The sequence below is a fragment of the Ambystoma mexicanum genome, chromosome 7p, assembly GCF_040938575.1.
Source record: "Ambystoma mexicanum isolate Mex_15411 chromosome 7p, UKY_AmexF1_1, whole genome shotgun sequence".
Lineage (NCBI taxonomy): Eukaryota > Metazoa > Chordata > Amphibia > Caudata > Ambystomatidae > Ambystoma > Ambystoma mexicanum.
The window spans coordinates 600,294,186-600,311,974 of NC_090939.1; the positions used below are offsets into that span (position 1 = coordinate 600,294,186).

General features: G+C 46.5%; 1 protein-coding gene across 4 annotated transcripts in view; it reads right to left on the reverse strand.

Annotated features, from left to right (window-relative positions):
• Positions 1–17,789, reverse strand: part of HERC2 (HECT and RLD domain containing E3 ubiquitin protein ligase 2) — a 2,956,340-nt gene that overhangs the window by 2,251,510 nt on the left and 687,041 nt on the right. For all 4 annotated transcript variants that reach the window (XM_069636605.1, XM_069636607.1, XM_069636603.1 and 1 more), the window contains exons 19-20: positions 5,005–5,129; positions 4,646–4,824 (exon numbers count right to left, since the gene is read on the reverse strand). In XM_069636605.1, the coding sequence (XP_069492706.1) occupies positions 4,646–4,824; positions 5,005–5,129 (304 nt within the window). The remainder of the gene's footprint in view (positions 1–4,645; positions 4,825–5,004; positions 5,130–17,789) is intronic.

Consider the following 17,789-nt stretch of genomic DNA (forward strand, 5'->3'; position numbering starts at 1 on the left):
ACTTCGAACAAAGAACTGCTTCCCCACAGCATCAGGCATCCAGCCCACTATCCGCTGCGGGCAGCACATCATTGTGCCCCATGTACTGCATGGTCACTTCGAGACATATGATTAGCAGTGGAATGTGTATTTGTATTCCAACCTCACTGAAACACACATTGTTGTTTTCTGTCTCCATTTCCTTTTCCACTTTTTAGCATTTCCAGTAGATTTAACATCTACCTTCAATTCTCTCCTTGTTAAGCCCTGATGTCGGACAGTTCAATTGAACTCCCCATCCTCATCATCGAGACGCCAATTTAAACCCCTGACTTCCGTCCAGGTCAGTATTCAAGTGCCAGCAAGCGATAGGACAACTTCACGGTTGTACCCCCATTTGGTCTCAATTAGTTTTCAATGCATGCAGGTCAGACTAGCACTAGACTCATCCCTCCTCTGAGATGAACTCTACAGCAAGTTTTGCCCCCCATTTTTACTTAAAACTCCTTTTCATTCTCTCCTTCTCTTCTACACACAGGGGAGACCAGGTCGAGGCCCAAGAAGAAGGCTCATTGCCGAAACGTCACAGGTTTACATAACCTTGAGGTCTTCATTCCCACAATCCTGTTTCATTACCTGATCCGATTCCTGACGTTGACCAACGAGTAGGTCCCCGTCTCTTTTAGAGCTCACAGACTCCATTCTGTCTTGCATATATGATCCACCCAAGACACAAAAAAACATGATTGATGGTGACTCTGTGCACTATAGGTGTTAGATATGTTGTATTTGCTGAATGTCTGCCACAATTATGTTTAACAATCACTCTCTTTTTTAATACATTTCTAAAACAAAATGAATGTATTTTGATCTAAAATGTATACTATGAAATAGCAGTATTTCTTGAAAAATTCTAAATGTGTAAAATATGTTTGTGCACCTATTAGCATTAGCAAAATAATAAAAGCATGCTATGATACACTCTTGAAGGGCTTTTCTTGCTCGTCATTTTAGAATACCTATGACAGTCAGCCAAATACAAAAGCCACTGCCATATTTAACATGCGAAAGAATTTAGCCTTTACCAAAACACGTAGGTAAACGGCCCAAAAGGAAGTGGCAGGACGCCTTCCCACTTGTTCCAAAAATCACCGTTATCAAGGCTTTTTTAAAGGAGTCCAGGGCCTGTCCTGTCTCTAATATTTCATTAAATAGAACTGAGAGGAAGGGGGCTAGTTGTTTGGCAAACGTCTTAGAGAAACCGGCAGTATAGCCATCTTCTCCCAGGGATTTACCTAGTGTTAGCCTTTTGATCGACTCGTGCACTTCCTGTTCATTAATCGGGGAATCCAGAAACTCTGTTTCTGCGTTCGTTATCATGGGCATAGGGATTGATTATAGGTAGGCTGATGGGTCAGGTTGGTCAGGAATTCTCAGAGGTATAGAGTTTCTCGTAAAATTTGGCGAAGGATTCTGGGATATTGCAGGGGGTATGGGGAGGAGGGACAGCATCCTCGATTTCGTTCACTCTACGGTCAGCTCTTTGTTCCCTAAGTTTGGCCGCCAATAAGGCGTCGGCCTTATCTCCTTTCTCATAAAATTTCTGTTTTAAAAATTGCAGTTTACGCACCACTTGATCGTGTTCCAAGAGCCGCAATTCTTCCCTTTTCAGCTGCGCAGTTTTCACTTTATTGGGGTCAACTCTATGTTCTTTTTTCATCTCCGCTTCTAGTTGACCTATATCGGCCCTCAACCTTTGCTCTATAATTTTCCGTTCCCTTTTCTTTGCGGCCCCCTCCCATATTAGGGTCCCTCGCCATGTGGCCTTCCCTGCCTCCCAGACCACTTGTTTGGAAACCTCCCCATCGTTATTAATTTTAAAGTACTCTTCGATTTCGGTCTCCATAGTCGTCTTGGAAACCGGATCCTTCCAGAGGGTTTCGTTGCACCGCCATTTTTCCTCCCATGGTGGGTAGGTCCGCCCAAGAAATGTCAGCCAGAACCATGTCGTGGTCCGACCAGGTTATTGGAACAATGTCCGAGTTGTGTAGTTGGTATGAGGTCGTTCGACATGTATATATAGTCAATGCGCGTAAACGTGTGGTGGGGATTTGAATAGAAGGTGTATCCAGCTACACCGGGATGCATTATTCTCCATATGTCACTCAAGTTGTACAGATCCATTATCTCGACAAGGTCGGTACGTCCCTCTTTAATCTGATTCCTCGTCTCTGGATTCCCCGGTTTCCAGTCAATACCTGGATCAGCCTATTGGATTACGTGCCCCATAGCCTCCATTATTTTTGCGATTACTCTCTGGAGGAATGCAGTCTGGAGGAATGCAGTCTCACCAATGTTTGGTGCATATACAGTGGCAATAGTCACTTTCACTCTGGCTATTTTCCCCGTGATCAGGAGGGCCTGACCTGCCACATCAGACCATGTCTTTTCTACCTCGAGTTGGATGCCCTTCTTGAGCAGGATACCAACCCCACCTTTTCTCAGCGGGCCTGAGCCCCAGAATTCCAGTCCCCCTGCTTCCCGATGATGCTTCTTTCTTCCCCTTTGGCAAACTTGGTCTCTTGCACGAGCATTATGTCAATGTTGGATCTAGTCCTGTCCTGGTATCTATGGAATTTGGCCAGGACCGAGCGGGGGCCACCGGGCGGTCTACCAGCTCGGTGTATTCTTTCGGTTTTGGGCGCATCGATTTCTTCATCGGCCGTCAGAATTTTTATAATATCGTGGATCGTGTCCTTGAGGTCCTTTTCGGTTTCTCCTTCACGTTCCGGGATTCCAAAAAAGCAAAGGTTATTCCTTCTTTCGCTATTTTCTAAATCGTCTATTTTAAGGCGCATCACCTCTTCCTTTTTCTCAATGTTGCGTATCCTCATGTCCATTTGTACCTCAAGTGTGTCGATCGACGCCTGGTTGTGTGACACCCTCCAATCTCTCTTCGAAGCTGTCTGGGTGATCTTATCGATTTTGCCACCAAGGTTGGAGCCCATGCTTTTTATCTCACTTAGTAATGCCGCAATGTCCACCCCTAGTGGCCGCAGCTTCCACCTCTGAGGCCTCCAGCAACATGGTGGAGATGTGTCGAGCAGTCGGAGAAGATGGGGTGTATGCGAATCTGGAAAGTCTATGTCGAACGTTCATAAAATGGGCCCAAAGTCAGAGGAGGCACACGCCCCTGGATCGGGGGCCTTACCCTCTGCGGGGTCGCGTGGGGTCCTAAGAACAGGACAAACTTGAGTGCTTCGCTGATGACATCGGGGAGGTCTTCAGTGGGGATTCCGAAGAGCCGAGGGGCAGCAAGTCGTGAGCGCCGAGGCTGTGCCGGCCCGCCCAGGGCTGGGTTCTGCATATCACAAGGCCGCGGTCCCTCTTCCTCAGTTTAAGGCCGTTGACTCAAGCGTAAGGGCGCTCTGAGCGAGTATTCGATGCGGGGTCTAGTAGTCTCTGGGTTCGGGGGTCTAAGGCACTGTGGCAGTGAAGTGCCTTAGATTTTTGGACTTACCGATCGGGGAGTGAGTCCGGGGTGAGATGAGGCACACGCCCCTGAGTCGGGGGCCTTACCCTCTCCAGAGTAGCACAGGCGAGTACGTTCCGGGGGCGCTCATACACTGCTACAAGGCTGTCATTCTAGGCGGCTAGGCAGGGCGCCAACAACTGTCTCGGACCCTCACAATGTAGCCTGATGTTAGGATTAGGGTCACAGTCTATGGCTGGCAAAAATGGGTCTCCTTCACACGTGCGCCTTCCGCTCAGGATTCTGGCGGTGCGGTGTTCCTGGAGAACGAGTGCGCAAAAGTGGCTGGACTCTCCTTAATTACTACGTCCCGTACCCGAGGGGCACAGCCCATCCGCATTCAGCGGGCGCAGAGAAATTCACCTCCCAGGCGCCGCACACACGAGTCGCGGGTGCAGGAAGTCTTCCGCCGGATTGCCGCAACGCGAGGGCGCGGTTTCACTGCCGCTGCTGGGCCGCCTCTGGGCTCAGATGTTCACACGGTGATATCTCCACATCTACCGGTCCGATTTTGACCACGTTTGCTCCCAGGTTAGGGGGGGCCCTCATACAGCTTCTCAGCACTTCTCAACTGGTGGGGGGGGGTCGTGAGACGGGGGCTCACGTCGCCTCAGGGAGCAAGGGTGCTCGAGCTCACGCGGAGTCGGTGTTCATCTGTCCGCCCCCTGGTGGCCAGTCCCGCACACTGTCTTTTAAAGCTGTGCTGAGCATGATTAAGTCCAAAGTCTGGAGGCTTGCATAACCAAGGAATATGCAGGAAGAGAAGCAGAAATTCAGCATGGCGGTATCTGGCACACGAGCTATGGTCTGGTTCCACGGGGGAGGATAGAGGATAACTCAATATGGTGGTATAATAGCATAGCCCGAGCCGTAAGACATTTTAAACTTGTGTAGCTGTCCTCAATGAAGACAAAAGCTAAACATTTCAAGTTAACAACCAAGAAACTGGTGCAAATGTCAATCAAATGTATCACGTTTGTGGCTTGGTGGATTGGAGGTCTAATGTTTATCATTAACATGAAAAGATTAAATGAAAAACGCACGTGCATATGCATATGTTATTTTAAATACAACTGCTGAATTCTTGTAACTTCAATGACCGAAGGAGTAGGTAACCAATTAGTATACATTTACCTCAACAATTGCTGTATTAGCTGAACAAGTGGTAGTGTTTGCTTCCCAGCCGATTCGTATATTCCAGTGTTTATAAGATCTTTGTCTAAAGGAGTGCTGCTCCTGTGAAGACTAGATGCATTTGCCTCCTGCTCATCAATTTCCTTTTCCTTCTGAGCTTCTTTTGTTGCCTCAATATCCTAGAAGAAAGCATATTTTTCAGTTTGTGTTTAGCATTTAAGTTTTAAAATTAGAAATATTACACAATTTAAATGTAAAGCCTTTGGGTTGTGTAAACCAATATGGATTTACATTTAGAGCAATATTGCATCACATGGTGCCATTTGGCATGCAATTAGTACAACATACATTGAACATACCTGGATTTCTGCAGTGATAGCAGCATTTAAGGCAGATTCCAAACCTCCATCAGCCATCAAACTGCTTACCAAAAGATCGATCATAAAACGACGACCAGGACTTACATTCATTTCATTGCCCAACACTATAATAACCAAAGCAAAGATGGATTACAACTTGTTTATTGTACAAAAAGGTTCCAGGCATGAACAAAGTTATCGTCAATTTATTGAATCATTTGTAGCTAGTCGTTATAAGGGAGGCGGTCAAAATGTTTACAGCATGTTCTTTTATTACAACTGTTCCATTTCGTATGATAATCAGAAGGTATTCATAACACAACTTTTCCTCACACTTTTCTAATCCATTTACTAGTAATACCAAATAATAAAATGCATTCCAACACTTAGCATCTAAGTAAACTAATAATAATTTAAGTTATGTTTACTGTGGCAAAGTGGGCCCAATTAATGGAACTCAAGGTATACATTTTCAATGCTTCGGTCGGTGGCAGGTAAAACTATCCTGGACGCTCAATGAACCATGAATTAGATCTGCAGCAGGAGTACTAGTGTATATGTGTGCAGGGGAACTGAGCTCCGCCCCCCCAACCCCTAAATACGGATTTTGTGGGTGTTCTATATACACCACTTTCAGCAGTACCCCAGTTTCAGAGTGCTTGGAAAATGATGTTGCCCATTACCATCATTATCCACAATGTGGTATTCCGTTTATCATGTGGGGGTTTATGGGAGTGAAGGGCTCAGTTGGCCCAAACAAGGTATCAAACCTATGATGCATGGCATGGCCCTGTTCCCAAGGGGGCACGTTAAAATTAAGCTATGCTCCTGGCTCAAACAGCATAGGCATGAATACATAATATGTATGTTTCTTGAGTTCACTTTCCTCGTTTGCACTTTCACCTTGCACTTTTCATCGTTGTCATTTTCACCCAATTATTTTAATATACAATGTGTCTTTGGTGGTACAGGGTTGTGGGGATGGGGGAGGGTGTGGGTAGAGGTGGTGTTGGTAGGTAGGGTGGGGAGAGGAATGCCCATTTTATTAAAAAATTGGGTGAAATGACCAAGAGGAAAACTGCATAAAGAAGTGCAAACTAGGAAAGTGACCTTGAAAAATACATGTGGAACCATATTCATAGCTTGAATCATCTAGGATAACCAATAGAAATGTTACTTGTATGGCAAGCCAACTACAATTAATGAAAGGTTGTGTCCTATTCCTAGGTATTGCGATACCCTGCCACTTAGTTAGGCAATCAGAAACAGCTTCTCAAAGTTATTAAGCAAGGCTGTGGGCAGTCTGTTAAGATATCCACAAGGTTTGCATTCAGTGTGAGTATATAGCAATATGTGTATGTGTTCTTGCTTTTGTTTTGCAGCGGAGGGGGAGGATGCTAGGACTATTAAAGGCTTCAACCACGAGTAACCAAGATACCATAAAAGCAACATTGGCTTATTTCCATCTTATACTTTTGAATTACGAGCCATTTTTTTCTCCAAAGCAGCTCTTCCTGGAATCCATTGAAAGGGCCACAGTTTGAGAACTTCAACCAAAAAAAAAAAGCAACCGATTGGAACCAAGACAATGCTACATGTGGCTGGAGTTATGACCCGATTGGGCCTTTGTTAAGCCAGATTTGGTGCAGTACCCTTTGTGTGCACTACAAAAACCTTGACCTCCTGGCAATGGGAACCCAACCTTTGGTATAAGTCTATTATACACAAGTTGGTAGTGTGGCTGAGCAGCCAGGCTTATCTCAAGAGGGGTCAATGTGAGCAGTAGGGTGTTTACACAGAGATTCACAGTGACAAGTATCCAAATAAACACTTACACTCAAGGTTTCTTTATTAAACGATTATTAATTTATTTAAGTCAGTTTGAATAAGCCTTCTTCAGAAGGGACAATATAATATTAACACACAAATACACTCCAAAATATACACTCTTAGTTTCTCTAAATCAGCAAGTACCCATTTGGGATGGCACACAGACACTGAGATATCCTTGGACACAAAGGGACTTAACCAACTGTAACACAAAGAATGTTATTTACATTATAACTTGCCCATGTGACCTCCGCTACATAGGGATGACAACAAGCCCCATATGGACTAGTCTGGCTGAACATCGTTCATGCATTCAGACAAAGAATTAGCAGCACCAATGGTGGAAAAGTTTGCCATCAAAAATCATGCTCCAGATAACTTTACCTGGTCTATCATCGAGAGAGTAAACATCCCATTGAGAGGAGGGAATCTCGACTATCTACTGTATCACCGCAAGCAGCAATGGATATTCAGATTAAAAACAGATGCCAGGGGTTTGAATGAACACCCTGGGAAACTCTCGCAACACCATGAAGAGTAAATAATATGGGGCTATTTGATTGAGTATGCCATTGACACTGTAACCAATATGTGACCTAGGTGGTACGCCAATATCTGGACCCACAAACGTCTATATAAGAGGGCACTACCTTGTTAATCCTCACCATTAGCTACTAGAATATGTTGCCAAAGGTGTTGGTAATTCAAACTGTCCCGAAAAAGCACAGGTTCATTGATTCATTCAGTTATTTCTTTGATATTCTCAAATGTTCGTTTCCGTCTATTCATTGATTGAGTATTTTGTTTATTATTCATTTGTCAAACTGGCCGAGTGCACATGCGGGGCCATATCCTATTTCTAGGCTTGAAGCCAACCTGACTGTGCACTATAAGTACTTTTGGTTCAACAGATACTGTCTGGTCCTCACGTATGGATTGACATCTATCCATTCATCCACACGGAGTTTGCAACCTTTTAAGCACATGCATTTACTGGTATCCACGGCACTAAAGATAGGCATTTGGCAGTTTCAGTTTTAGATATGCATGTAGGCAGCAGTGTGGTCTTTTTACACCCATGGCAACCACTGAGTGCCCACCAACGTGTTTGCCTATTTCTGGGCAATGCAAACTACAACTCCCATATAGCCTCTTACACACCCAGCCACTCCCACTTTTTTATCGCCGCACGGAGCAATTCACGCAAAGGGCACAACGTGCGTGGTCAGAATACATCACGTGATTTATAGCGCGAGCCTCATTCTATTGCTCTCCCCCTGCAAGTCTGTTGATCTCTCGGCGCCGCCGCCACCACGAAGGAAACGATTCACTCATACTTTGGACGCACACAAGACTCAGGTAAGAGCACAAACAAGGGATACTAGTCCAGATGCCCCTGCTAGCTCAAACAGCTGCTCAATACAAGACGCACGGATATCCACGTCCTCTTATTGTACATTTTTTCTTTTCTGGTTCATTTAGTGTGGTTATTGCAACTCTCCACCCGAATTATTCGCCAATCCTGAACCATTTGCTAGCACAGCTGAAGGGGACAACAGGTCAGTTCAGCTGTGTTTAACAATCTGTTGAATTGATTTTAAAATCATCATCATCATCCACAGAGTGGATATCTTCCATACTATGTCTGTGCGGTTCCTGTATGTATTTGCATTAGGGCACAACACCCCTGTGTCTGCTACCCACCAAGTCTGTACCATGTACCCCAAAAATACACCCAACTAGAGATGTGTTGGTACATTCATGTTCCTTGTGAACATAGCCAATTAAAAGTAATCTAAGTGGCCATAAAAGTTATGTCATAAAAGTAGGTACCTCGATTGACGAAAACCATACTCTGGTTTACATCTAGGTACTCTGTGCTGAAGTCTGAACTTCGCCGGCATCTGCAGTGGGACTGAAGTATTACAGTGACACATCTAGGACCTTTCTCAAGGAGAGAAGACACTCAAATTGAGGGTAAGAAAATGACCACACTAGGCGACACAGACAAATTGTGTAGCCATTGTACCACTCATCATTGTGTTGTATCTCTCCTCCCTCCCACCTCCTCCCCTCCCCTTCCCGTTCTGAACCTCTACAGAATGGTCCACCTGCAATTAAGTAAGCTATATTTAGCCACTCCCACCATCAACAGCGTCACTTTTGGCCAGCTGTCCAAACCCTGATGAAAGTGGTCTTTTACCACTGAAACCGGTCGGCTCATCACAACACTGTATCTGCACAACTGAATGCAATATGCCAGAATACAGTTTGGTCAACCCTAATGAAGACAAGGACTGATTAAGGATCATCACCGTGTACCTAATACACAGAGATATAGAGGAAAATATTCTGTATATTTATCAACATCAAGAAAAAGGAGAAAAAGAAAAACACAAAAGAATAAAAAGAAACTGACGTGAGGACCCTAGGTCCCAGATGTATTAAATACACCCACCCCCCAGTGAAGTTATCAACTAGGGATCAGTGGGAGTCTTAAGAAAAACCTGCCCTCAAGGGAAACCTAATAAAGTTAATATTGCTTCACTTTTATGTGCCTTTTATGACAAACAACAAAGTACAAAAAAATATTGGTTTTTCTAAGAAACTATTACAAATAAAATTGCCCAAATCCTAATGTGCAAACATGATAACCAAGGGAAGGTTTGGGGACTAGACCACCCTTAAGGTCCAGTACGTGGACACAAAGACACTTCCTACACCCTCAGGTGACTTAAATAGCTAGCATACTGTGTACATTAATATATCACTGGTTAATTTAGAGCAATACTGAGATGGGTGTCAAAGAAAAGGGTTATCAGAATAAAACAAGAGATCACACAAATATTCTGAAGAAGGTAAGTACTTTTGAACCCTCAATGCAAAGTAAGTTAACCCTTTCCTGGAAGGAAGGTAAAAACACACAATCAGAGGGAAGAAGAGTCATTCAGGGAGCCAGGCCAGGACAATGTCAATTGGGCAAAAGTCTAGGTGAGCTGAAGCACTTCTTGCAGTTAAGTACAAGTCTTGCACAATGTTTTAGAAGTCTTTGTAGAACAAGTAGAATCAATGTATGGCCACAAGCTGTTAGACTAGTGAGGGGTAGAAGGTGCAAGCAACTCTACAGAAGCAACCGAGACCAGTCTCAACTGAGAACAAGTAAGGCTACACAACAAGAGGTAAGTTCTCTTAGACTGTATATTACCTTTGGTAAGAAGAAATGGTTCCAGCTGGCTTCTGTTGCTGTGCAGCTCTAAAGATCCTGTTGTTCCTGGGCCTCAGTCGCGGTGACAAGAGGAAGGACTTCTGGGGACTCCTGCACGGCAATGGGACGATCAGCAACAGCAAAGAGCAAATTCAATTCAGTGGCACTTCGCGGTTTCAGCTCCTTGCGTCTCAGCAAGTAGCACCACTGCGGTTCTCGGCTACCACTTTGGACTTTCCTCACATCTGGGGTCCAGCACTCTGTTGAAGAGGCTCATAGGTTACTCACCGTCGTAACTAACATACGCCTAGTCCATAGTCCGCTTTCCTCCATACTGCATGGGCGTCCCACGCAAGGAACGGGAGACAGGACCTTTTTCACCAGAAAAAAACATCTTCCCCTTTAAATTTAGAGGTGTGCTGGGGTGCGGCCCTGGGAGCTTGCTCTCCCAACTACGCCCACCGGAGCCACTCCTCAGCCCCCATCAATGCATCAACAATATTACCATTGCCTAATGACACCAGTTTTATTAGGGGGGGAGGGGGTGGTGGGACATATGGAGGAAAGAAGACTATGGACTAGAAGTACATTTGTCACTACGGTGGGTAACGAACAAGTTACTTACCAACTGGTAACGTTCTTTCGACTGGATGTTCCTCCAACGTATTTCTCATCTTAGATGTATTCGCCCAGCGTTAGCAGCTTTGGCAATTTTTTCTCGGCAGAGGGCGCCATGCATCGATGTCATTGAGTCGAAGTCTCTCGAAGGCCTCCGTCGAGGGTGACGTCATCAGGTATACAAGTAGCACGCGCGGCACCTGTTGGCTTCAGTCCTGTTTTTCCCCTCTTGCTCTGCTTTATAGATAGTGTAGGTAGCCAGGTGTCAGACGTGCGAGAGTTGAAGTGGTAAAAACACTGGAAAATCTACAGAGGGTTAGGATGGGAGGGCGATGAGGAATACGTTGGAGAAACATCCAGTCGAAAGAACGTTACCAGTTGGTAAGTAACTTGTTCTTCGAATGGATTGTGTCCAACTTATTCCTCATCTTAGATAGACTCCCAAAGCAGTGTAAAAAGATCTTTGGAGGAGGGAGTAGATTTCTAATATTATATAGCTGAATACAGCACTGCTTTACCAAAAGCAAGCTCTTTAGAGTGGGAAGCATCCAGATTATAGAATTTTGTAAAAGTGTGCAGCGAAGACCAAGTTGCTGCTTCACAAATAGACTTTAAGGGAACACCTCTTTGAAGGGCCGTCGAAGAGGCTATGCCTCTGGTTGAATGGGCCCTCAAGCCTTCTGGTGGATCCTTTACCGCCAATCTATAGCATTCTGAAATGCAAAGCACAATCCAACGTGATAGGGTTTGTTTTGACACTGCTTGACCCAGCTTCCTTCCGGTGTAGCCAATGAAAAGTTGATTATCCACTCTAAGCTTGACGAGCCAAGAAATGTAAAAGCTTAGAGCTCTTCTCGGGTCCATCCTGTGCAATCTTTCCTCCTCCTTACTGGGCTGAGGTGGAGGATAGAACACGGGCAGAATGATCTTCCGATTTAAATGGAAATCAGACACAACTTTAGGCAAAAATGAGGGTTTAACCCTCAATACCACTCTGTCCTTGTGGGACACGGTATAGGGTGGCCCAGAAGACAGTGCCTCTAACTCTCTCACTCTTCAAGCCGGTGTTAAAGCAACCAAGAAAACGGTTTTCAACGTGAGTAATCTTAAATGGCATGTGTGCAAAAGTTCAAAAGGGGCACACATCAAAAACTTTAGAACCAGATTAAGGTCCCAAACTGGGACTTTAAGAGAAGAGGGAGGAAACACATTAGTGAGTCCCTTTAAGAACGGCACTATGAAAAGGAATTTTAAAATAGGAACATTCTTCCGAAGAGCGCTTTAAGATGGAAAGCGCTGCAAGATAACCTTTAATGGTCCCAACATTGAGACCTCTGTGTGTCAATGATAAGAGGAAAGATAATACTTCTGGAATAGGACACATAAAAGGATCAACATTCTTTTCCCTGCACCAGTTGCAAAACATCTTCCAGCGGCAACGGTACAAAGATTTGTTGCTGGCCTTCCCGCCGAAGGCAACACCTCCATAACGTCATCCGGAAGGTCCCCAATCCTTGTATCTCAGCCTTTCAGATGCAAAGCATGAAGGTTGAGAGTCTTGACTTCTGGATGGAGAACCTGGCCCTCCTTTTGTGAGAGAAGGTCCTCTCTCTGAGGAAGACGTAATGGACGGCAGATGGACATATCTAGAAGGTCCGGGTACCACGTTCTCCTGGCCCAATCCGTAAAATTAGGATCATGTGGTTTTTGAACCGTCTTAACCTCCTGATGACTTGAGGAATGACGGGGGAACGGAGGGAACGCGAATAGCAGTGGGAAGTTCCACTCCACCACGAACGCGTCCCCTAGGGCTCGTCTCGGGGGAAATTCCCTTGAGCAAAACCTTTCACACTTCCAGTTGATTCCGGTCGCAAACAGGTCTACTTGAGGGGGTTCCCCAAAGGGTGAAGATCTCCTGAAGGACTTCCTGAGCCAGTTCCCACTCGTGTGGGACACAGTACTCTGCCTGCTCAGAGCATCTGCCGTCATTTTCCCCGGCTGGATGAACTGCCAATAAGCAGATTCCTTCTTGAATTGCCCAATACCAGAGCCGCATTGCCTCTCTACACGGAGGTTCTGACCCTACACCTCCTCTTTTGTTTAGGTAATGCATGGCCACTGCGTTGTCCGTCATTATCAGGACATTTTTTCCTCTCACAGAAACAGAAAAGCCTTCAGCGCTAGTATGAGTGCTTTCAGCTCTAAAAGGTTGATGTGTAGTTTGGACTCCGATGGAGACCAACGAGCGCTGATTGTCAGATCGTTGGCATGAGCTCCCCACCCCATCAGTGAGGCGCCCGTCACTACTGTAATCTCCAGCCATGGTTGCCAAAAACGTTCTCCTTTTAGTATGTGTCATGATGCCTACCCCCGGGGACCCACACCACGTCCAGCAACCCCGGAAGCAGGCATCAAGTTATCCTAAGCAAGCCCAACAACCCCTGCGAGGGGCTATTTGGGTCCAGTCCTGGCGCCAATGGCACCAGGCTCATATGGAGAGTCAGTGGCTCAGAGTAAAACTTAGCTGATGCAGACCATGCTGCAAACTTACCTGATGCAGTCCATGCAGCAAGAGCTTCAAGCCAAAAGAGGCTTGGAAGGGACTACTTTACTTAAAGACTATTTTTACTCGGCCGGGGCTGGGGAGGAATACTTACCTGGGACTACTTTGGAGGCTATTTAAACCACGCCCGAAGAGCAGCACACGCTTCGCGTTATTCTGCATCCAGCAGCGTAACGCTCACCGTGCCTGAAAGTCTGCATCCAGCCTTCTGCCACGCCCGCCTCGAGTTTGGAGCTCCTAGAAAAAGGGAGTAAGAAGGAGAAAAGGTTAGAACAAGAGCAATACCTTTAATCCTTACCTGAATTCCCGATCCATCGCGCCTTCGAGCTGGAAGAAACAAGTTATTTTATGCGCGTCGCCTCGCCTGCTGCAGCGCTGTACTGAACTCACCGGCCTTCGCAGCATCTTCACATTCCACTGCATCCTCCTGCATGTTCCCGCCGCACTCCAGCACCTAAGGAGAAGACAAGAACAGCAAGGTGAGCTAAGGGAATACACAGAGGAATATTAGTTACCCCCCCACAGACTTACCTGATTTTACCACCGGGGGTACTATTCCTCTTCATGGGTCGGTGCAGCTTCCACTGCTTCGCCGAACCCCAGCCCCTAAGGGGAAACAAAAGGAAGCAAGGTGAAACAAAGGGACTAACAAGGGGAACCCTCCTCACCACAATAGCCTTACCTGATTTTACCGTCAGAGGTATTATTCCCCAAGACTTCATACTTTCGCTCAGCGCCTGAATAAGGGAGAAAGCAACAGGTTACATATTGACTTTATTTTATCGAACTGTGTTGGAAAATACAAATCCTTACCTGAATACTACCGGTTGCCATGAGGAACTCTCCATTAGGGTCAAGCTGCAACCTGCAAGGAATCAGACAAGAGTGAAAGTCAGGCATTTGAACTCTTACGAACTTTATACTTACGCCGTCTTGCCGGGAATCTCTGAGTCAATATTGTTCTGGAACTCACCAATTCCTTCGAGCCAGTGAAGCAACTGGTTATCAACACGCCCCTGCGCTCAATGCAGGATGGAGAGCTGATCTTTTCAAACCATCAGGTGAGACTATAAGAGGGGACATCAAAGGCGATCTGTGGGGAGAACAGCGAGGGTGGGGGGATTTACGCTCAACTCCACGGGTGGTTAATTCCCTTTCTCCATTTGCAGAAGAATATTCCTACGGGCCAAGCAAACGAAGCTAGGTGGGCCAGTCCAGTCCGTCATCTCGGCCCTACGCGTCACATTGGTGGAGACCGCAGCTGTCCAGTTCCGATCGACGCCTCTGTGGGAGCCAGGTGAGCGTAACAGGATGTTATTTGTGCAAGTCCACCACAGAAGATCCTGCCCAACCTTGTTCGGAATATGAAGGCGATCAGTCATTTGTCCTGAAAACTGGGACCATTGAGTCTTTAGAAACCATTGAAGGGATCTCATCCTCAGGCGTGCTTCTGGCACTAGGAAAATGCAGGATGCCATGAGGCCAAGCAACCTCAAGAAGTCGTAGGCCTGGAGATTTTGGAATTTGGAAACCATCTGAAGAATGTCTTGAGCCCTCGACTTGGGAGGCGAGTTCTTTCCCAAGGATGTGTCTAGTACAGCCCCAATGTACTGAAGCTGTTGGGAAGGTGTCATTTGTGACTTCTTGAAATTGAGGGAGTAGCCCAGTCTGGAGGAAGTGGCAGGTCACTTTCAGATGATTCAGGGCGTGACTTCTTGAAATTGAGGGAGAAGCCCAGTCTGTGGAGGAAGTGGCAGGTCACTTTCAGATGCTTCAGGGCTTGCTCGGCAGAACAAGCCCTGATCAACCAATAGTCCAGGTAGGGGTAGATGTGAATCCCCCCTCTCCTGAGGTGCGCTGCCACCACTGTCATTAAGTTGGTGAAGACCCTCGGGCGGAGGTCAACCCGAATGGTAGGACGCAAAACTGATAATGCGAGTCACCAACCGCGAACCACAGTTATTTTTTGTGCTTGAGATGGATTGGCACATGAAAATAAGCATCCTGAAGGTCCAATGACACCATCCAATCCTGAATTTGAAGGGTGTGAAGGATCTGAGAAAGAGTAACCATCTTGAACTTGTCCTTACTAAGGAGCTTGTTCAAGCCTCTTAAGTCCAAGATGGATCTCAGTCCCCCGTCCTTTTGTGGATCAAAAAATATGGGGAGTACCATCCCTTGTTCCTTTCCGCTACAGGTACTGGTTCTATAGCACCTTTGTCTACCAGGGTTAAAACTTCCTGCTGTAGGAGCGGGTCTGGAAGCTTCAAAGAGTGTCTCCCCAGTGGATTGCTTTGAGGTTGCGTTGGAAAAGGAAGGCAGTAACCTTGGGCTATTATTTCTAGAGCCCAAACATCTGAAGTAATGGCTCGCCATTCTTGCAGATGCTGTGACAGCCTGCCTCCTACAGGTGTCTTGTGATGCAAGTCCTCAAAGTGGTTTTGTGGCGGTTGCTGCAGCTGCTGATGGCAAAGAGGCTGCAGCTGTGGCTGGCTTAGCACGTTTACCTCGTCCACCACGAGTGGTTTTTTTCTAGCCTCCTTGACTGGCCATTCCTCTCGCCTTTCCATATGAAGAGTATTAACGATAGGATCGTCCCCTCCAAGATTGTCCTGATGTACGAAAAGGCTGAAGTTGCCTAATCGCTCCTAAGGATTTGGCTGCTGCTTTTGAGGTCAGCAACCTCCCAAGGCTCTCGTCAGCCTTGTTGCCGAAAAGGTGAGACCCGTCAAAAGGCATGTTCAAAAGACAATTTTGCACGTCTGGTGCGAAACCCGACTTTCGCAACCACGCAAATCTGCGTATCACTGTGCTAGTGGCCATGGACCTACTCACGCTATCTGCAGTATCCAATCCAGACTGAAGGGATTCTTGCATAGCTTCCTTTGCATCTCCAAGGATGGCTAGGAATCCTTCCCTTTCTTCTCCTTCTGGTATATGCTCCGCCACCATTGCAATGCACTCCCACAGAGTGTATGAAAATTTTGCCAAGGCACATGTGGAGTTGGCCCATTTTAATGCCATACTCCCGGCTGTAAATACCTTGCATGCCTCACCATCCACACGCTCGTCGGCCCTATCCGGAGGGATGGAAGGGTACGCCACCTTATTAGAAGCTGTGGCTGCCTGGACCACCAGACTTTCAGGAGTAGGGTGTTTGGACAGATAGCCGGGGTCGCTACTGGAGGGGTCCCAATTTTTGGCCACCCTATTTTGTAAGGCTAACGGCGAGGGTAAAATCGGATCTTTGGTGGGCCCATGATCCAATATATCAGTCAGGTCATCCTGGATGAACTGAGATGGTGGTCTAGCCCATCCTAAATAATCCACCACCTTTGTCATCAGTTGTCTGTACGAGGGACTGGCATGTTCCCCTGGTTCTGGCCTGCCAAAATCAGGTGATGTGTCAATTCCACTTGCGTTATGCAAGGTTTCCACCAAATCCCTCATTCTGCTTTCCTCAGAAATCAGACATTCTGGGACATTAGGGGTGCCATACTCTAGGCCAAAAGGAACATCCTCCTCCTCCTCTGACCTTTCTCGTTCTTCAAATATTGAAGTCAAGGATTTAAAATATTCCTTCCTTGGTAGAGGTTTATACATTTTTTCTGGAGGAGCTGCTACAGTGGAGGTTGACGGTTTTTTATTCTTTACAACTTTTTCTTTTGCTGCTTGGTCAGTTTCTGGCTGAACTGGAGCCTTTAGAACTTTTGGCACCGAAGGCTTCGGGGTCGACGTCGACAAAGGCGTTGATGAGCTAGCAGTCGTCGACGGAGCTGGCTTCGAGGGCGTCGAGACGCTCTTCGAAAGCTCGTCCTTCGAGGTGTGTCGGGTTCGGGACGGCGTCAATGACCTCGAGCGGTCGACTCGAGCGATCTTTATCACTCGGCGTCCTGGAATGTTCCCGATCTTTCCTCCTTCGATCACCCAGCCCGAGGAAGGCACGGACCAAGGCTTAGCCTTTTCAAAAACCTCAATTTTAACTCTAAATGTTTCCCATTCTTCGGAGGAAGAATGTTTTGTGGGACATTTCATTTTCTTGGGGGATTCGTCCAAAGACAAGGTGGAAGGGGAGCGGTGGCATCTCTTTTTGGACTGGTGTGAATAATTTTGGGACCTAGACCTATGTTTTCGCCTTCCGCGTCGAGGGGATTTCTCCTCATGGGATCTCGACTCGACGATTGAGGCTTTTCGGTCGGGTTTTCGACCTACCTGTAGTTTTCCCTTCCTCTCTCGCAAGGCCTTGCCGTCATTGCCCGACACTTTGTACAGGCCTCCATGTCATGGTTTTCACTGAGGAACCACAGACATTCTCGGTGTGGATCCGTGATCAACATTTTGGAACCGCAGGTTTTACATTTTATGAACCCCGAACATGGGGTAGTCGGGGTCGACGATGAGGACATCTCGAATATCTTCTTTCACAATAACTGCGTCACAGAACTATCAAGGCGCGCTGAATCTCCGAAGCAACACATACTGCGGAAAAACAGAACTAAGGCCAAAGGGCGCCGCGCGTGCTACTAGTATACCCGATGACGTCGACGGAGGCCTTTGAGGGACTTCAAC